Genomic DNA, 17,872 nt, shown 5'->3' with positions numbered 1-17,872 from the left:
CACAAAACAGACAAAGCCCACCCAGTGCATCATGGGGAGACTATTATGAGAAAATGAGAGGGCTTTTCTTTTCTTTTTTGTTTTAACTGCCTTTAACACTGGCTCCAGATTCAAAGAAGATTGAGGTGCGTGTTAGGGTTGTGCAATCCTGAGAACTTTATTTTGTGTGGTTTTAGAAAATGTTCCAGGGCATTTCATTATTCATTTTATAAGATTAATGCGGAGTATTGTTGGTTAAAGCAATAAAAAGCAAATCTGGCTCAGAGTTCTCATTGTATAAAGGTTAATAATACATATATAATAGTTCTTGGCACTTTTAAGAAAGCCTTTGGTTAATATTTTTAGTAGCACATATTGTAGGTTTTTAGGGATGGGTTACGCAGCATAGTATAAATTTAAAAGGTTTTACACTGGCCTGCATTTATTGCATTGAGTTGAAAAATAGCATATTTTCTTACATTTTGGATGGGAAGTATGGGTTCTGAAATTGCACACCCAGAAATATTTTGAAAGGAATGGCATGTGCTGAGAAATCCAAAATGCATTGTAGGTTTTTTCCAGGACTTCAAAGGTTAAAAAAAAAATCACTGAATTTGAATATACCCTTATACCCCAAATTACAAAACTCCTTTAACAAACATATTTGGAAGGATCCTTTGGCAGTGGAAGGGTGAATAGGGGCATCTTCTACAGTTTTAACTAACTCAGAGTGCCAAGTATGTATGTGTGTGTGTGTGTGTGTGTGTACATATATATATATATATATATGGAACAGGAAGCTTGGCATTCACAGAAAGTTACATTAGAACTGTAGAAAGTGTATTCGTGTAACACACATGCCCAGGAAACTTCAGCTCAGATGCAGCATCCAGTTTACAGTGAGATTCTGCCTCTCACCAGATTTTTCATCTGGACTGTCTGAGGCACAAAGAGTTCAAGTAACTTAGCCACGGTCACAAAGTAAGTCTGCAGTTTAGATAAGTTTGAATCCCAGACCCTTCTGGTTCCTAGTCCATTACTGTAACCTATAAACCACGGCTGCCTTTGCAACCTGGAATTCCCAGGAACAGTCTCAGAACTCTCAAACATTCTAGCCAATGCCCCTTTTTAAAAGAATGAGAGCTCCCTACAGTAAACATCTCTGGGCTGCAGTTTTCAGATCTGGCCAAGCCGTGCTCAACACAGGACTCAAGAAGAGAGAGGTTGCATGAAGCCTTTATGCTCCCACACTCCCAGTGAGCAAGTTCAGCAACCTGGTGGCTGGGGGTCCAGAAAGGGGAAGTGAAGATTCAGTTATGCTGGCTTTATTCCACCTGGGGATTCCCCCATTTCAGAGGAATCCCTATGTGATGGATATACAAACCCCACACCAGGTAAGAAGGGGTTGAAAAGCAAGCAGCCTTGCCCCAGTGCACCTACAGGCATGCTAGTCTTGGAGGAGGAGCCTTGAAAAGGAGAAGCTGAGTTCAGAAGGCCCCAGCCTAGGGAGGTATAGATCTCTCAGCCTCTGCTCCCAGAAAAGAGCATGGGAGAGAGTCACAGCTATGTTGGGTGGCCTGCAAGCACTGAGTGGTTGGGCAGATGGCTGGAGGATCCTGGTAGGATAGAGAAGTTGGTGCTGCTCCTATTTATGTTAATTTAATTTCCTTTCCTTTGTTGCCTTGAGAACTAGAACTAAGGTCTGAGCCCTGAGACAGACAACCCCACCTACCCAACTGAGAAATTGAGCTCCCCGAGGAGAAAGCAGGCTGATGTAGGAAGTAGCTCAGGAAAGAAGCGTGATCAGGGTGCCCTTAACCACTTGCTACAAGGATCCCTGGGCTAGAACCCAGGGTAGAGGGAGGGACTGAGTTTCCCTGCAGCCTTACCGGGAAGACCCCAAACACAAGGGGACCGAAAGAATATTGGGCCTGGACAGGGCTGTCAACCTGGTGTGAAGCACTGAGATTACCCCGAAAGGGGTGAGACCGAATGTGACCCGGCTGGAGGGTGAAGTCCCAGGGCAAAAAGGGACCACCAGTAGATCTGGTTGGCAGGACTACAGAGAAGAAACCTTGGAACACCATACTTAGCCCCAAGATGATGTGCTGGATAGCGAGTCACTTTGCCACATCCCAGTTGCTTGATGTAAGGCCGGTTTATACTGTTCTTCAGTGTTGGAGCTGCCCAGACGGGATAAAGATCTGGCACTCTAGTCTTGAAAGAAATGACCCATGAAAAATGACTAATCTTTAGCGTACTAGGCAGTTCTGTTCTCTAGGCAGGTGTTTTGAATGCATTGGGAATGATGTAATGACTTCTGTATTTTGCTCAGGCTCCAAAATTACCTTTCAGCATGAGTTATTTGCTGCTCTGATGTTAGTGTCAGTATCTTCCTGAGAGAGACTCAAGAAATAAGTATCTTCAGCTCCAAACACCAAGCTTCAGACTTGAGTAATTGTCCCCCCACCCCACCCTACCCCCACATACACACCCAAAAAGAAAAAGGGGAAAAGCCACACACACAGTTTACATGAATAAAAGCAAAAGAGTGAACATTTCTATTATATTTTTGGGTGTGGCATCCTCTTCCCTTCTGAGCTTCCTTCTATACAGTACTTGGGAACAACAAATAATGGAAACCCTTTAGAGGCCTTTGTTTAAAACAAAAACAAAACCCACCAAACCCTTATAACAATTTTAAAACAATGTTGATGTTGATAGAAACCATTTTGTTTTCTTTTTTTCCTTATGAGGGAAGAAAAATGAGGTCTCATTGTGGATCAGGGAAAAAACTCCTGCATCTTGCTGCTGAACTGTGAGCACTGAAATGTGATCAAGGCAGTGACTTGCTTGGCTGCCATATAGACTTTGGATGTCTTCACTGCTGGTGTTAAATTAGCCACTAAATCTTGGATTGTGCAGTCTAGTAAATGGAGTTCTCCTAAGACAACTATCTCCCAGGATGCTGGGCTTGCTGAATGATCCTTGTCTTTGAAATGGTGGCTCTTCGAACGGTCTTCTCAATTTGTAAATGTGCAGCTAATCCCATTTTCCACCCGTCTAACTGCGGTATGGGTTAGATTATGGAAGGCTACACACTGTAAAGGAAATGTGGTGTTTAAAATTTAGGCCTTCAATTTGGCTGGTATCTGTTTTTAAATCCAAAATGTTCATGTCTTTTAACTTGACTTTCATGTTGCCTTTCATCTATGCAGTGCCTTTGCTTGGAGGTACTGATATGTTTTCATATGTGCTACACACCATATCAGTGTTGTGAAAGGAAAGGAGTAAAATATTAAATGAAAAAGACATTCTCTCTTAGTGATTGATTTTTTTTTTGACTTCTTGTTCCCTGTGAAGTAAAGGGAACTGCAGATGTTCAGTGAAAAACACCAAACATCTGCAATTTCAATACTGCCCAGCATTGTAAGAGGCAGCAGCAACCACTGTGCTGCTCTTCTGTTCTGTTCTTTTCTTTTTTAATAGTACATTTAGCATAGGATTCATTTCTCTGCCCTCTTATGGGACTTGGACACTTTCCATGGTTTAATGTGAAAAAGGCCTTTAGCTGAAGAAGTGCAGTCCTCTGGTTTGCTTTGAAGACGTGGGAGCAATGTGGGCTGTCTAACGCAAGGGTGTGTCTGACAGCTGCCGGATGCCTTCACTTTCATGGATTTCCCCTTGCAACAGTTTGTGATTATACACACCCTATTAGTGCCATCTTTCTCTCACACACACACAAAGTATATACAGCATCAAAAGGAATCCAGTTTGAGATATTTGTCCCCAGCAAAAGAGTAAACAACTGGCTGCTCCAGGCCAGTGATTTGAAAAGGGCCCCAGTTTACTCTGAAGTATCCTCAATATAGGAAGTTAAGGCAGAAAAGAATAGAGTTTAGGTCCTGAATGAACCCACTTCTTCCTCAGCCTGTACAAAATGCAAGCAGATTTGAAGTTCTGTTGTCTTTTCATTCTGAACTCTATTTAGTCTTACTCTCGCCCTGTATAATACCACTTCCATACTTGGTAGACCTAAAGATGCATTCCACTGCAATCTCATCTGTAGTAGACAAGAGAAGGGGTGTATCTTTCTAAATTGATCAGTCCCACTCCAGCCGTGGGCATCAGTCCATTATTTACATAAGCCCACAAATTAGTTAATCACTTCTTGTTATCAAGAAGGTTCCTTTCTGAAGAACAGCACATCCAAACTGAAGTCGGAGAACACTGCAGGGTATACCGAAGGTTATAGGAACAGAATGAGGAGTTTCACTGCCCTGTTTGAATTCAGGATTTTTCTGATGCTTACAGAGATCATCCTAATGAATTTGGACACAATGTTTCTTGTAATATCACACAAGTGCCTGGTGGTTTGACAATAGGTGGTTATTTGTATGTACAGACGCTCCCCGGGTTACGCAAGACTCAACTTATGCGGACTCGCACTTGCGGAAAAGTGCATAAGCTAGAAATAGGAGTTAGGTTTTTTTGTTTTTGTTTTTTGAGTAACCTTTGGGTATATGTTTCCGACTTATATTCCGCAAAATTCGAGTTATGCAAGGCTTTCCAGAACGGAACGATTGCATAAGTCAGGGAGCATGTGTATCCAGAAATAAACTAATTATATTAATTTACATAAGGGAAGTGTGCCTGCTCTTTCAACCAGTGGGTGCCCCTGAACCAACTTGTAGTGTCATCAGGGAGCTGTTTTCTAACCCCCATGTTGTGTAGTTTTTGATCCCTGTGTAGGATTTTGTCGTACTGCTAAAGGTGGTGAAACTGGGGAGGTGGGGTGGGGGGAAAGGGAAGATATATATTTAAAACCCTAATGTGTCTTTAAAATCAGTTTAATCTAATTTAGGACCACAAATACTAAAATGCCTTTATCATAATCATATTTTTATTGCATGGTGTCACTACAGCGCAAAATTAAGGCTGTTTTGGTTGCCTTACTGCACTTCCTTACCTAACACATTGGGATTTTTTTTTAAGTGTAACCTTAACTCTGAATTTCCTGGGCTTGGTTATGGGAATGTTACAATACGTCTGTAATGTTTTTATCTTAGGTTACTGATGTGTACTCTCAGGGCTGGTCTAGGGGCAGGCAATCATGGCCATCAGCCTGGGTGCCAACTTCTAGCTATATTGCTGTGCCACTTGGGTGTGTGGTGTGTGGCTTTTGCTCCACTGATTGATTGGCCGCCTTTAATTTATTTATTTAGACTTGGTTGCTCTACTGGAATAGGGGAGGGACACCAAAAAGGTTTTCTGCTCTGGTTGGCAAAATGTCTTGGACTGTTCCTGTATACACTCAGTCTTAAGTCTAATTAAACAAAAGTTTTCACCTTGGAATAGAATTGGAACACTTCAGAGGACAGCAAAGTCAAAATGTTCCATTATTAGAGAATATACTATCATAAGAAAATGGTGTTTCTCTGGGTGAAACTGGGCTTCAGTTGTAGGGCACGGACACTCCCTAAGCCTCCAGATACATCCCTATAGCTATCTGTTTATTAGTGTCTCCTAATTTATTCGATAGAATCAGAGGAGATGCAAAGAGGGGATGGGGAGCAGAACTTTGAAATCATTCCCTGGAGTGCAGGACATGGCTCAGCAACAAAATTGAAAAAAGAAAACAAAAATCAGTGTCCACATCACAAAGATTTTTTTTTTGACACAGATCAGCGTTAGAACTTGTAAATTGCATTCAAGAATCTATGGTTTGTTTGTTTTCTGGGCAGGGAGTAGGAGGCATGCTGCTTGTTTGGCAGAGGAAGTTTCAATAACTAAAACAAACCAAACAAAAACACAAACTCCCAATGGAAATCTAATAAGATTGAAATTAAGAATTTTACTGACATATAAGAAAAATATTTTTTTTAAAACTGACCCAGAGTATTTACCCTATTTTCTCTCAATCGTTCGGGCTTCAGAGAAAAAGCATCTTTTGCCTGAAGTTCTCCCAAAAAGCTGCCCTTTCAATCACACGAAGGGATTGCCTGGAGTTCCCAGCTTGGACCACGAGAGGGAAGTAGTGACTGTATTTTGCTATCTAATAGGTCAAATACTTTCTCCGTTGTAGCTTCAGAAGTGATTTTTTTAAACAAACAATTTCAATATTAATTTATTACTTTTGTTACTAAAGAATCTCATTAGAAAAAATGTCTCTATTTTGATGATGGACGAATATTAACTTTTATACAGTTTTGTTTACTTTTAGTTTTGTTAAATAAGTACAAAAATGATCAGCAGTGATAATTAATTAACAAAGCAAAAACAACACACATACCCCTTGTGATTGTACCTCAGCCAAACCAGAGGATTGGGCCCATCAGCTCTTCCCAGGTTTATACAACTCACAGAAGTAGAAATAACTTGAAGCCAATAAGAGTGGAGTAAATTAGAGAACTGTTCATTCTGACACTCATATGTTATCTTTCTTAGGGAATATTTAATGTTACCCATACCAGCCTTGATGCTTATCCAGGCAGGAAGGAGTGGCTAAGAACTAGAGCTGTTTGGATCTGGATCCAAACTAGTCCAAAGTCTATGGGTGTTTGAAACTGGAGTTGTGGGTTTGGCTCATCTAGACGCATTGTTTTGTGCATGGAGACTTATCTTAAACTTAAGGCAACTGATCTGGTTTGGTGTTGGAACTGGCATTCTTCCCTGTGGCCAGAAACTCTCACAGCAGGAAGCTCTGTGATTTTTGTGTTCTCAAAACCAGATGAAGTGACTCAAATGTAACGTTTTATAAGTCCCGAAGTGGAAACTCAGCATGCACACAGCCAGCCTGCCATAAGCAAGCATGATCCTACCTTCCCCACTCTCCAACACCTTGGATATCAATAATATAATAATTATTGTATGAAGAATTATACATAATAGTAAAAGCTGATAAGGCAAGGTTAGTTGAGGATAACAGGATGCCTAGGAGAGAATAAAACTATCTTGATATCTTAACAGGTCTTCAGGAAATACAACAGACTCTCTTTGCAACAGTAATTTCCTGTGATAGCACATCAGGAATCTGCTTTGTGAAATGAGATATATTGGTTGCCACATGTCTGGTTTTCAACTGGAAAGTCTGGTCGAAAGGGGACCTGTGCAGCTCCAGTCAGATGTACTGACGAGATACAAAAGTCTGGTTACTGTGGGTGGGGGAGAGGTGCAGGGTCATCATCCCGCAACAGCCCCTGCTCAGCCAGGGCCACCTCCAACCTCCATCTTGTGAGCAGGCAGGCTCTGCATCAGGGGCTGCATCTCCTGACCCAGCCCTGGAGCAGAGGGAGCCCAGCTGGTGAGGGAGGGGAGGAAGGTGGAGAGGATCGAGTGACAAGGAAGGGGGAGAGGGAAGCAGCCAGGGATGGGGAGAGAGGAGTGGGTGGGGGCGGGGCCTCAGAGAAAGAGGCGAGGCAGGGACAGAGGGAGGTTCCTGTGCTCCTGCTGTGGTGTCTGGTTTTCGGACATTAGAAAGTTGGCAAGCCTTGAGATATACCTCCTAAATGATATGGGGAAGATGGAACCACTTATGTTCAGTAACAGTGCCTGATGCATTCAGAGCACTGCTTTGGGATGTCAATGAAGATTTGCGGGCATGCTGTGGTAGGACGATACTCATCAAGGGGAATTTGTTCAGTGAATCGTACATAGGGCAGCGAGTCTGTCACGGAAGTCACGGATTCTGTGACTTTCCGTGACCTCCATGACTTTTGCAGTAGCTGGTGCTGGCCCAGGGGCTGCCAGAAGCAGCAGTTTGGGTGTGTGGGAGGGGTCTCAGGGATAGGGGAAAGGGTTTGGGGTGTGTGTGGGGGTGCTTACCTGGGGTGGGGGGGCCACCCTGAAGCTCCTGCAGGCCCTGCCCCTGCAGCTCTCATTGGCTGTGGTTCCCCGCCAATGGGAGCTGCAGCAGCTGGCGCTTATGGCGGGAGCAGCAGAGGAGCCCCTGCCCTGCCTCCGCCGTCTATGAGCTGCAGGGACAGAGCTGGTAGTAAGCCCCGCCAACCTCTCCCCCAGTACCAGCGGGGGTCCCAGGTCACCTCCCCCAGCACCCGTGGCACCCCTGGACTCCTCCTCCCTTCCCGAGCACCCCTGCCCAAGTTTTAGACATGGTGGGTATTTTTAATAAAACTCATGGAGAGGTCACAGGCCTGTGAATTTTTGTTTGCAGCCTGTGACCTGTCCATGACTTTTACTAAAAATACCCGTGACTAAAACATAGCTTTAATCCTAGTGAACAAAATAGGGGATGAACCTGAATACTAAAATGGGAAATGATTTTCAGATAGCTGAGCACTGCCACAGGCTCCCACTGACTTCACTTAGAGTTATGGGTGCCCAGCACCTCTGAAAATCAGTCCCTTAACGTTTCCAGCACACTGCAACAATATAAAGCATACACAAATGGCAAACTTTGCAAATCCATTGCCTCTTATCAGTTCTTGTGTTTTCAGCCTGTGCCTAATTGACACATGTTCTAGATGAGCTAATTTTGTATACAGACATGTGCAGTAGCAGATTTACTTACTCCAATGGTTTATGATTATTCAGTGAAATAAGATCGTTGAATTGAGAGCTGAATGAATAATTGGTTCTTAGGGAGTTTTGTGGCTTTTGGTTTTGGGGTTTTGTTTTTTTTCATGTTTTGTTTTGATTTGGTGATCGACCTGAAAAATGCAGAAAAAAAATTGATTTGTTTCAAGCCAAAACTAATATTTTTCAGTTTTTCTCACTGAAACAAAAATTTTTTTTCAGGTTTCTAGCTGTTACATTTTTGAGGTATTTGTACATGTAAATCTCTTTAAAACCAACTCTAGCTAAATTTCAAAACAAAACATTTCAAAATGAAAAATAAAAAATGTCAAAATGAAATATTTTAACATTTTCAAAATTTAAATTTTAATTTATCTGGCCAAAAGTATTTGCCAAATTTGAGCCAAATTAATTAATAGCTTTTGTCATCCTGTAATTGCATTTTTTAGTGATTTTACTATTCAACTGAAAATTTTTGCTGTGCTCTAGTTGTTTCATGAACCCTGAGGGCTTCATAGCATAGTAACTGTGTGTGTCTTCATTGCTCCTTATAATGCTCTTAAATCTGGGAATTAATCTTAAATGTTGTTGCAATAGACATTATTCAGTAGAGCTGAGATGGAGCCTTTATGAAGACAAAATTGTCTTTGCTACAAATTGTCTTTGCCTTGCTCCCTAATTGCAGCGTACAGCCTTGGATCCTCATTGCATGGCAGCTCTTGACTCTCATGTTCTGGGCTATCTACTTTGATATGACTCTCCCATTGATGTAATTGGGAGCTCTGAGCATATAGAATAGAGTATAGCAGAACTGCAGAGATTAGACCCTCTGTGTGGATTTGGGAGTAAAAAGTGTTCAACCTGTTTGCCATTTCTCCAGCACAGGTTATTGCAGCTTTAAACTGTATATGATTATATAAAAAATAATTCCAAACCTTGAGGGCTGTTTTTCAAAACTTTTTTTCCTTGTTTGTTTCTGGGCTGTTTTTTGCAGGTCCTGTGTAACAGATATGTGTGAGTGTCCAGTTCATAAAAACTGCTATTGTGAGTCATTCCTTGCCTATGCCCGAACCTGTCAGAGAGAAGGGGTGAAAGTCCAATGGAAACCTGAGCAGCATTGTGCAGGTAAGCATACTCTGATTGCTTTGTTGCAATTTAATGCACAGTCTGAAGGAAAGAACATTGAAATTTTTTATATCATTATAATAGGAGGGGAAAAAATGGAAATCAATAAATGGCTAGGCTAAAATTTGATAAGCAGCCAGCCTACATTCTAAGCTACAGGCGTGTGTCTATAAAATATATATAATCACACACTCTCTCTCTCTCTCACACACACACACACACACACACACACACACACACACACACGCATATTAGTATGGTATGTTATCGGTATATTGAGAGAGAGAATCCCAGCCTGTCATAGAAATATATAGTGTTCATGTGCATTAATTTTGGTCACTGAGGCAAAGTTCCCATGTGATTTGCACTGCTTTAATGGCAAGTAATTATTTCTACAGAGAAGAGGAAGTTACCTCCTGTAATTGGAGGTTCTTCGAGATGCGAGATCCCTATCTATATTCCACACGTGGGTGCACGTGTATGCCTTGTGCCTGAATCCAGAAGTGTTTCTTAGCAGTGTCCGTTGACCCGCATGTGTGTTGTATGTCTACTCATGCTCCCAGCTGAGGATATAAGAGGTGGTACAGATCAACACCTCTCCAGTCTCTCTCTTACTGTAATGGAATGCAGTCCTCAGCGAAGGGGATGGAGGGCAGGTAGTGGAATACAGACAGAGACGACACATCTTGAAGAACCTCTGGTTACAGGTAGATAACTTCTCTTCTTCGACTGATGGTCTCTTAAGTGTATTCCACATTTGGGTGACTCACGAGCAGTGATCAGTGCGGAGGTGGGTGCGAGGATTCCAACGGAAGTGCGGTCTGCAGTACAGCCTGTCCCATTGAATGTGTGTTGCTGCTGCTTGTGCGCTGGGATGGTGTGTCATGAACAGGTGAACGGAGCACCACGTTGCTGCATGAGAGATGCCTTGTCAGGAAACGTCCACCCGTGAGGCCGATGTGGCGGCCTGTGCTTGCATAGCATGTGCCATGACTCTATCAGATGTGGGTATATTGGATTGGTTGTAGCTAGGGCTGTCAAGTGATTAAAAAAATGAATCGTGATTAATCACCCTGTAAACAATAATAGAATACCATTTATTTAAATATTTTGGGATGTTTTCTACATTTTCAAATATATTGATTTCAATTACAACGCAGAATACAAAGTGTACAGTGCTCACTTTATATTTATTTTTTATTACAAGTATTTGCACTGTAAAAAAACCAAAAGAAATAGTATATTTCAGTTCACTTAATACAAATACTGTAGTGCAATCTCTTTATCATGAAAGTTGAATTTACAAATGTAGAATTATGTACACAAAAAAAACTGCATTCAAAAATAAAACAATGCAAAATTTTAGAGTTTGCTAGTCCACTCAGTCCTTCTTCTTGTTCAGCCAATTGCTCAGACAAGCAAGTTTGTTTACATTTGCAGGACATAATGCTGCCCGATTTTGTTTACAATGTTGCTTAAACTGCAGCAAGGGAGGTTTAGGTTGAACATTAGGAAAAACTTCCTAACTGTCAAGGTGGTTAAGCAGTGGAATAAATTGCCTAGGGAAGTTGTGGAATCTCCATCATTGGAGATTTTTAAGAGCAGGTTAGACAAACATCTGTCAGGGATGGTCTAGATAATACTTAGTCCTCTCACAAGTGCAGGAGACTGGACAAGATGACTTCTCGAGGTCCCTTTCTGTACTATGATTCTAATGTCACCTGAAAGTGAGAACAAATGTTCTCATGGCACTGTTGAAGCTGGCGTTGCAAAATATTTATGTGCCAGATGCGCTAAAGATTAATATGTCTCTTCATGCTTCAACCACCATTCCGGGGGACATGCATCCATGTGGATGACGGGTTCTGCTCGATAACAATCCAAAGCAGTGCAGACCGACGCATGTTCATTTTCATCATCTGAGTCAGATGCCACCAGCAGAAGGTTGATTTTCTTTTTGGTGGGTTGGGTTCTGTAGTTTCCGCATCTAAGTGTTGCTCTTCTAAGACTTCTGAAAGCATGCTCCACACCTGATCCCTCTCAGATTTTGAAAGGTTCTTCAGATTCTTAAACCTTAGGTTGAGTGCTGTAGTTACCTTTAGAAATCTCACATTGGTACCTTCTTTGCCTTTTGTCAAATCTGCAGTGAACGTGTTCTTAAAATGAACAACATGTGCTGGGTCATCATCCGAGACTGCTATAACATGAAATATATGGCAGAATGCGGGTAAAACAGAGCAGGGGTTGTACAATTCTCTCCCAAGGAGTTCAGTCACAAATTTAATTAACACATTTTTTTTTTTTAACAAGCATCATCAGCATGGAAGCATGTCCTCTGGAATAGTGGCTGAAGCATGAAGGGGCATATGAATGTTTAGCATATCTGACACATAAATATCTTGCTGTGCTGGCTACAAAAGTGCTTTGCAAATGCCTGTTCTCACTTTCTGGTGACATTATAAATAAGAAGAGGGCAGAATTATCTCCTGTAAATGTAAACAAACTTGTTTGTCTTAGTGATTGGCTGAATAAGAAGTAGGACTGAGTAGACTTATAGGCTCTGAAGTTTTACATTGTTTTGTTTTTTGAGTGAAGTTATGTAACAAAAAAAATCTACATTTGTCAGTTGCACTTTCATGAGAAAGAGATTGCACTACAGTACTTGTATGAGGTGACCTGAAAAATATTATTTCTTTTGTTTATCATTTTTACAGTTCAAATATTTGTAATTAAAATAATATTCACTTTGATTTCAATTATAACACAGAATTCTCTCTCTCTCTCTCTCTCTCATTTATATATATATATATATATATATATATGAAAATGTAGACAAACATCCAAAATATTTAACAAATTTCAATTGGTATTCTATTGTTTAACAGTGCGATTAAAACTGCAATTAATCATGATTCATTTTTTAATCATGATTAAATTTTTTGAGTTAATCGCGTGAGTTAACTGTGAATAATTGACAGCCTGAGTTGTAGCATTCACAGATGTACCTAAGACTAATTTGGAAATGCAAAAGGGTTGAATCCTAGGGAGGTAGAGCACCAGTGCACGTCAGACATCAAGGGAGTGCAAGGCTCTTTCAGTAGGGGAGGTGTGTGGTTTGGGGTGGAAAACTGGCAGGTGTATGCACCGATTTAGGTGGAATTCAGACACCACTTTTGGGAGGAATTTAGGGGGCAGCCATAAGACCACCTTGTCCTTGTGGAATATTGTGTAGGGGGAGTCCGCCATCATAGCTGTGACTTCACTGACTCGTGTGGGTGAGGTAATGGCCACCAAGAAAGTCACTTTCATCGAGAGGTGGGAGAATGAGCATGTTGCTCAAAGGGTGGCTTTGTGAGGGCAGAGAGAATGAGATTATGATCCCATGGCAGCGTGGGCTTTAGTCTTGGTGGAAAGGTGTTGAGTAAATCTTTCATGAAGCTGATAGTGGTGGGATGCATAAACGCTGAGGAGCTATCCATAGGAGGCAGAAAGGCAGTGAGTGCTCCCAGGTGCACTCTAATAGAGTTGAGGGCCAGGTCTGACATCTTGAGGGCAAGGAGATAGTCGAAGACCAGTGGAATAGATACCGTGCTCAGTGAGTGGTGGTGGTGGCAATGGGCCCATGCATAGGCATCAACTTCTGCTCCTGCCAGTGGTGCTTGACCTCCCCCTGCCCCCAGACCTGCCCCACTCCACCCCTCCCAATAGGCCCCGCCCCCTTTCACCCCTGCCCCGCCCAAACTCCACCCCCTCCAGTTGTTTGGTGGCGGCTGGGCGGGAAGTGCTGGGAGGTAGGCAGAGGAATGGAGACACAGCGTGCTCGGGTGGGGGGAGGAGGAGGTTGGCTTCCAGTGGGTGCAGAGCACCGACTAATTTTTCCCCATGGGTGCTCCAGCCCTGGAGCACCCACGGAGTTGGTGCCTGGGAGTGTGCAGAGGTGGAGTGGTGTGCAGGCGGACAGTGTGAGGAAGTCCGTGAACCAGAACTGACAGGGCCAGAATGGGGCTATGAGTATAATGGTGGCTCTGTCCTGGTGAACCTTGTATAGCATCTCTGGCAGGAGGAGAATGGAGGGAAAGTTGTAGCGGAGGTTGCCTGTCAAGGGGAGGAGGAGAGCATTGCCCTGATAGTCCTCCCCTAAAGTCCTCCCTCTGGAGCAATAGAGGGGCAGCTTTTGGTTCTCGTGAGTAGCAAAGAAAATGGGGAATGCCCCACTTCATGAAGAGGTACAGGAGTGTGGCATCAGGTAGCTCTCACTCGTGATTGAGGTACAGAGTCCTGCTGAGCATGTTGGCCCAGGAATTCTTGGTGCCTGGTAGGTACACAGCTTGAAGGGGTCAGACCATCATGTGAGGGAGGACAACATGGCCCTGGGAATGGTCCTCCGGGACTCTATATGGTCTCTGTTGGGTCTGCAGATGGAGAAGAGCCAAGCTTGAAGACAATGCACATGGAGATGTATGTGTGGTGTCATGTGAGGGCAGGCTGCCATATGACCAAGGAGGGAGAGACAGTGGTTGACTGTGGTGCGTGGTCTGCGACTCACATCTGCAATGAGGGATGTCAGTGCTGTGAAGCGGTCTGCTGGGAGAAAAGCCTCACCATGCTGGAGTCAAGTCGCCCCCACCCCCCCCATGAAATATATCATCATGTAGGTATCAACACTGACTTTTCCTCATTGACGCAGATATCTAGGGATCCCAGGAGATTGCAAAGACAGAGGATTGCATAGGTTGCTTCCTGTTGCAATAGTGTGACCAGGAGCCAGTTGTCAAGATAGGGGAATATTGAGTAGCCTAGGCAGCACATCTGGGCTGCTACTATGGCAAAGATTTTTGTGAACACTCTTGGCACTGCTGCTATGCCACATGGGAGGACCCACAATTGGTAATGCTGATGCCCTACCTGAAAATGGAGTAACTTGTGGTGGGCTGGGTGAATGTCCATGTGGAAGTAAGCGTCTTTCATGTTGAGAGCCATGAACCAGGCTCCTTCAGGTAGGTAGGGGATAATCAATGCCAGCATGACCCTACCTTATTTGGACTTTTTAATAAATGCATTGAGCACTCGAAGATCTAGACTGGAACGATGCCCTCCGCCCTTCTTTGAGATGAGAAAGTATGGTGAGTAGAAGCCTTGTCCCCTGTAGTGAAGTGTGTCAGGCTCTGTTGCCCCCTTGAGGAGCAGAGCATACACCTCTTGTTGGAGGATCAGTTGATGGGATGGGTCCTCAAGGAGGAGGTGGGGGGGGGCGGGGCAGTGGTCCAGCAGGAATGAGATCTCCAGTACCCAACTGTCCATGGTAATCTTGCCCCAATTGTGGGTGAAAATGGCAAGATGCTCCCAAAGATGACATGGGGCGCTGCCAGGGATGACACATGGAGGGGAGGCACATGGAGATGCCCAGCAGTGGCACTCTCCCTGTGTCCCTGCAGCCTGGGGGAGGGAGGAAGTCTTATAGTTAAGACTTAGATTTAGTCATGGGTATTTTTAGTAAAAGTCATGGTCAGGTCACAGGCAGTTAACAAAAATTCATGGTCCATGACGTGTCCATGACTTGTACTATATGCCCCTGACTAAATCTTGGGTGCTCTGGGGCAGGGGGTGGCCTGGGGACACCACAGGTGCAGGGGTGGGTGTGGCGGCGTGACCCAGGACTGCCACTGCTGCTGGAGGAGGGGCGGTGCGGGGCGGCCCGAGAATGCCCCGGCAGCGGCGGGTGCGGCTGGCCCAAGGCTGCTGCTGAAGTCCCGGAGGTTCTGGAAAGTCACAGAATCTGTGACTTCCGTGACCTCCGTGACAGACTTGCAGGCTTAATTATAGTTTGGAAAGATGAGTGGGATACTCTCTGCTGGTCAAAGAGCTGTTACTCTGCGATCTATTCTGGTGATTGTGTGACTCAATGTCTACCCTTGCACCATAATTTTCCATTACATGGAGGATACAATAGCAGGAAGGGATGAATGAAACAGATAAATATATGAGTGCTCCTGAAATCTCTAATTATTCTTTACAAAGGAACAGAGAAATCCAGACAGAATGTGCCTATGTGAATGTACTGCTCCCTAAATGTGGCCCCATAAAGCATTAATGACATGTGTCATTTTAATCCATTGATGCATCCAGTAGCAGGTCAGACTGGAGCCTGAAGAAAACAGCCCTTGCCTTGTTTTCATGAGCTGCCTGGATTCTCTTTACTTTTTATTATTGCAGGACTGCCTAGGATCTCTAGTAATAGACGAGGACCCCACTGTAATAGGCTCTGTCCAAACAGAATGGAAAGATGGCCTCTGCCCCAAAGAGTTTACAATCAATCCATCTCCTGTTTTATACGTAGAGATAGAGCGGGGAGTATTAGGAACCAATGAGACAACATTAGTCGTCATGAGAGGCAATGGTTTCAGTACACCAGTGGCCTAACCTAACTTTTACAATTGTAGCAGCTAATGCTCTCTTGCTTCCTTTGACACAAATGGGAAACTAATGCAATGTTCCCTGTAAGCATGAGCCGGTTGGAATGGCGCTGTATCAGTGAAAGAGACTCCTTTAATAAGGGGATGTCTATAGTGATAAAACGTTTTGCCTTTTTTCTACAGTGTCATCAAAGATAAGAACTTTTCTAAGGACAAAACACCCCTTGAGACAACATTTTGAGCAAGGGGTGTCCATAAATCCTCTACCAAGGCCTTGAAAGGCTATTAGTCAAGACAACCCTTCTCCCCCCCGCCCCCCGTCATTAAAATGGACATTTGTAGAAACTTCTTACCTCTGTAACATCCCCTCAAAAACACTAGCACTCTTTTCGTGCTTTTTTGGTTGAAAATCCTTGGGGATCTCCTCAGGAAAGTAGCATGTGTCTGAGTAAGTTTCCACTTGATACTCCATTTGGAAGGCGAGAATAAAGTATAGGGGCTGGACTTTTCAAAGGGGGAAGTAAGGCCATGTCTCCACAGACAGTGGTGCAGTGTCGTAGCTGTACCAGTGCAGCTGTGCCGGGGCAGCACATCTGGGGAAGGCAGTCTATGCTGATGGGAGACATGAACACTTACGTTGGTGTAACTTATGTTGCTTGGGGTGTGAATAAACCACCCCCCTAAGCTACATAAATTATGCCAACATAGGCTGTACTGTAGACATAGCCTAAGACACTCAAATCTCATTGGGATCTGGGCCTCCTAGCCAGGACTGAGACTTTTTTCAAAGCCAGCTTCGTGATCTGTACGTGCATTTTTCATTAATTGTAATGGAAGTTGTGTCTCTAAATTCCCTGGGATTTGAAAATCTCAGTGATGGCTCAGATTTGCAAAAGGACTTAAGGGGGCCCAAATCACAAAGGGCCTCTACAGTTCCTCCAAAGGGTAATCTTGTTCCCATTTACAAATATCCACGGGCCAGCAGATATTCTGTATTTGATCATCTGACCTTTATTTCAGCTCACACTATCAATATCTGGGTGGTGTCAGGATGGTACATTTTATACCACAAAACTGTATGGACTGCGCAGGGACCTCATAAAAAATAAAGTGCCTCCATACACTTCTTATGGTAACAACAACCAGTATCAAGGTTTTAAGCTTTAGCTGCCTTTTGTTCAACCCTACCATTACCATTATTTCGTCCTATTTAGGGATAAACATTTCTAGTTATGAAACAATATATATATCATAAAATTTAGTAATCTGTGACTTTCATTTCCTGTTTGACATTTCATAGACTGCAGGATATTTGGAAGGCTCGTATTCTAATGGGAATGGAGTGTACTTATTAATAAAGTCAGGTTTTAATTATTCTTTTGTGTGTTATAAAACACAGGTCTCGTGTGCTTGCCAATTCTTATACCCAGAATGCTGTATGCCTAGCTCAGGGCTAAATAATATTCTTTAGAATACTTATGCTGTCTGGACTGTCAGCCAAATGGGATGCGCAGGAGACTAAATATATGTTCTGTTCTCTACACACTTCCCCCCCCCCCCCTCTAACCAGAAAGTGGATCCTCTAGCTACTCATTTTCTAAATGAATAGCACATGTTCACTGCTGTTTAAGGCATACAGTGCACAGGTGATCTAAGATGACACTAAGAGAAGGGTGTGGAGAAGACATTAGTGAATGGGAGATTTGTTACAAAAGGATAAAAAGGAAAAAGATGGGTTATGGTATGAAGGGGTTGGTGAGACCAATGTGTAAATTGAGAAGATTTGGAAGGGCAAGAAGGGGTGTGTGGGAAGCAGATGA

At 43.3% G+C, this 17,872-nt stretch overlaps 1 protein-coding gene across 1 annotated transcript in view; it reads left to right on the top strand.

The window, feature by feature from the left end:
• BMPER (BMP binding endothelial regulator) overlaps positions 1-17,872 on the top strand; it is a 187,207-nt gene that overhangs the window by 165,215 nt on the left and 4,120 nt on the right. Inside the window, exon 14 of the mRNA XM_084619654.1 lies at positions 9,509-9,639. Within this exon, the coding sequence (XP_084475780.1) occupies positions 9,509-9,639 (131 nt within the window). The remainder of the gene's footprint in view (positions 1-9,508; positions 9,640-17,872) is intronic.

Source organism: Lepidochelys olivacea, assembly GCF_965140295.1.
Source record: "Lepidochelys olivacea isolate rLepOli2 genome assembly, chromosome: 2".
In the NCBI taxonomy this organism is placed as follows: Eukaryota; Metazoa; Chordata; order Testudines; family Cheloniidae; genus Lepidochelys; species Lepidochelys olivacea.
Note: the sequence above shows the minus strand (reverse complement) of the source record. Positions and strands in the feature narration are given on the sequence as shown.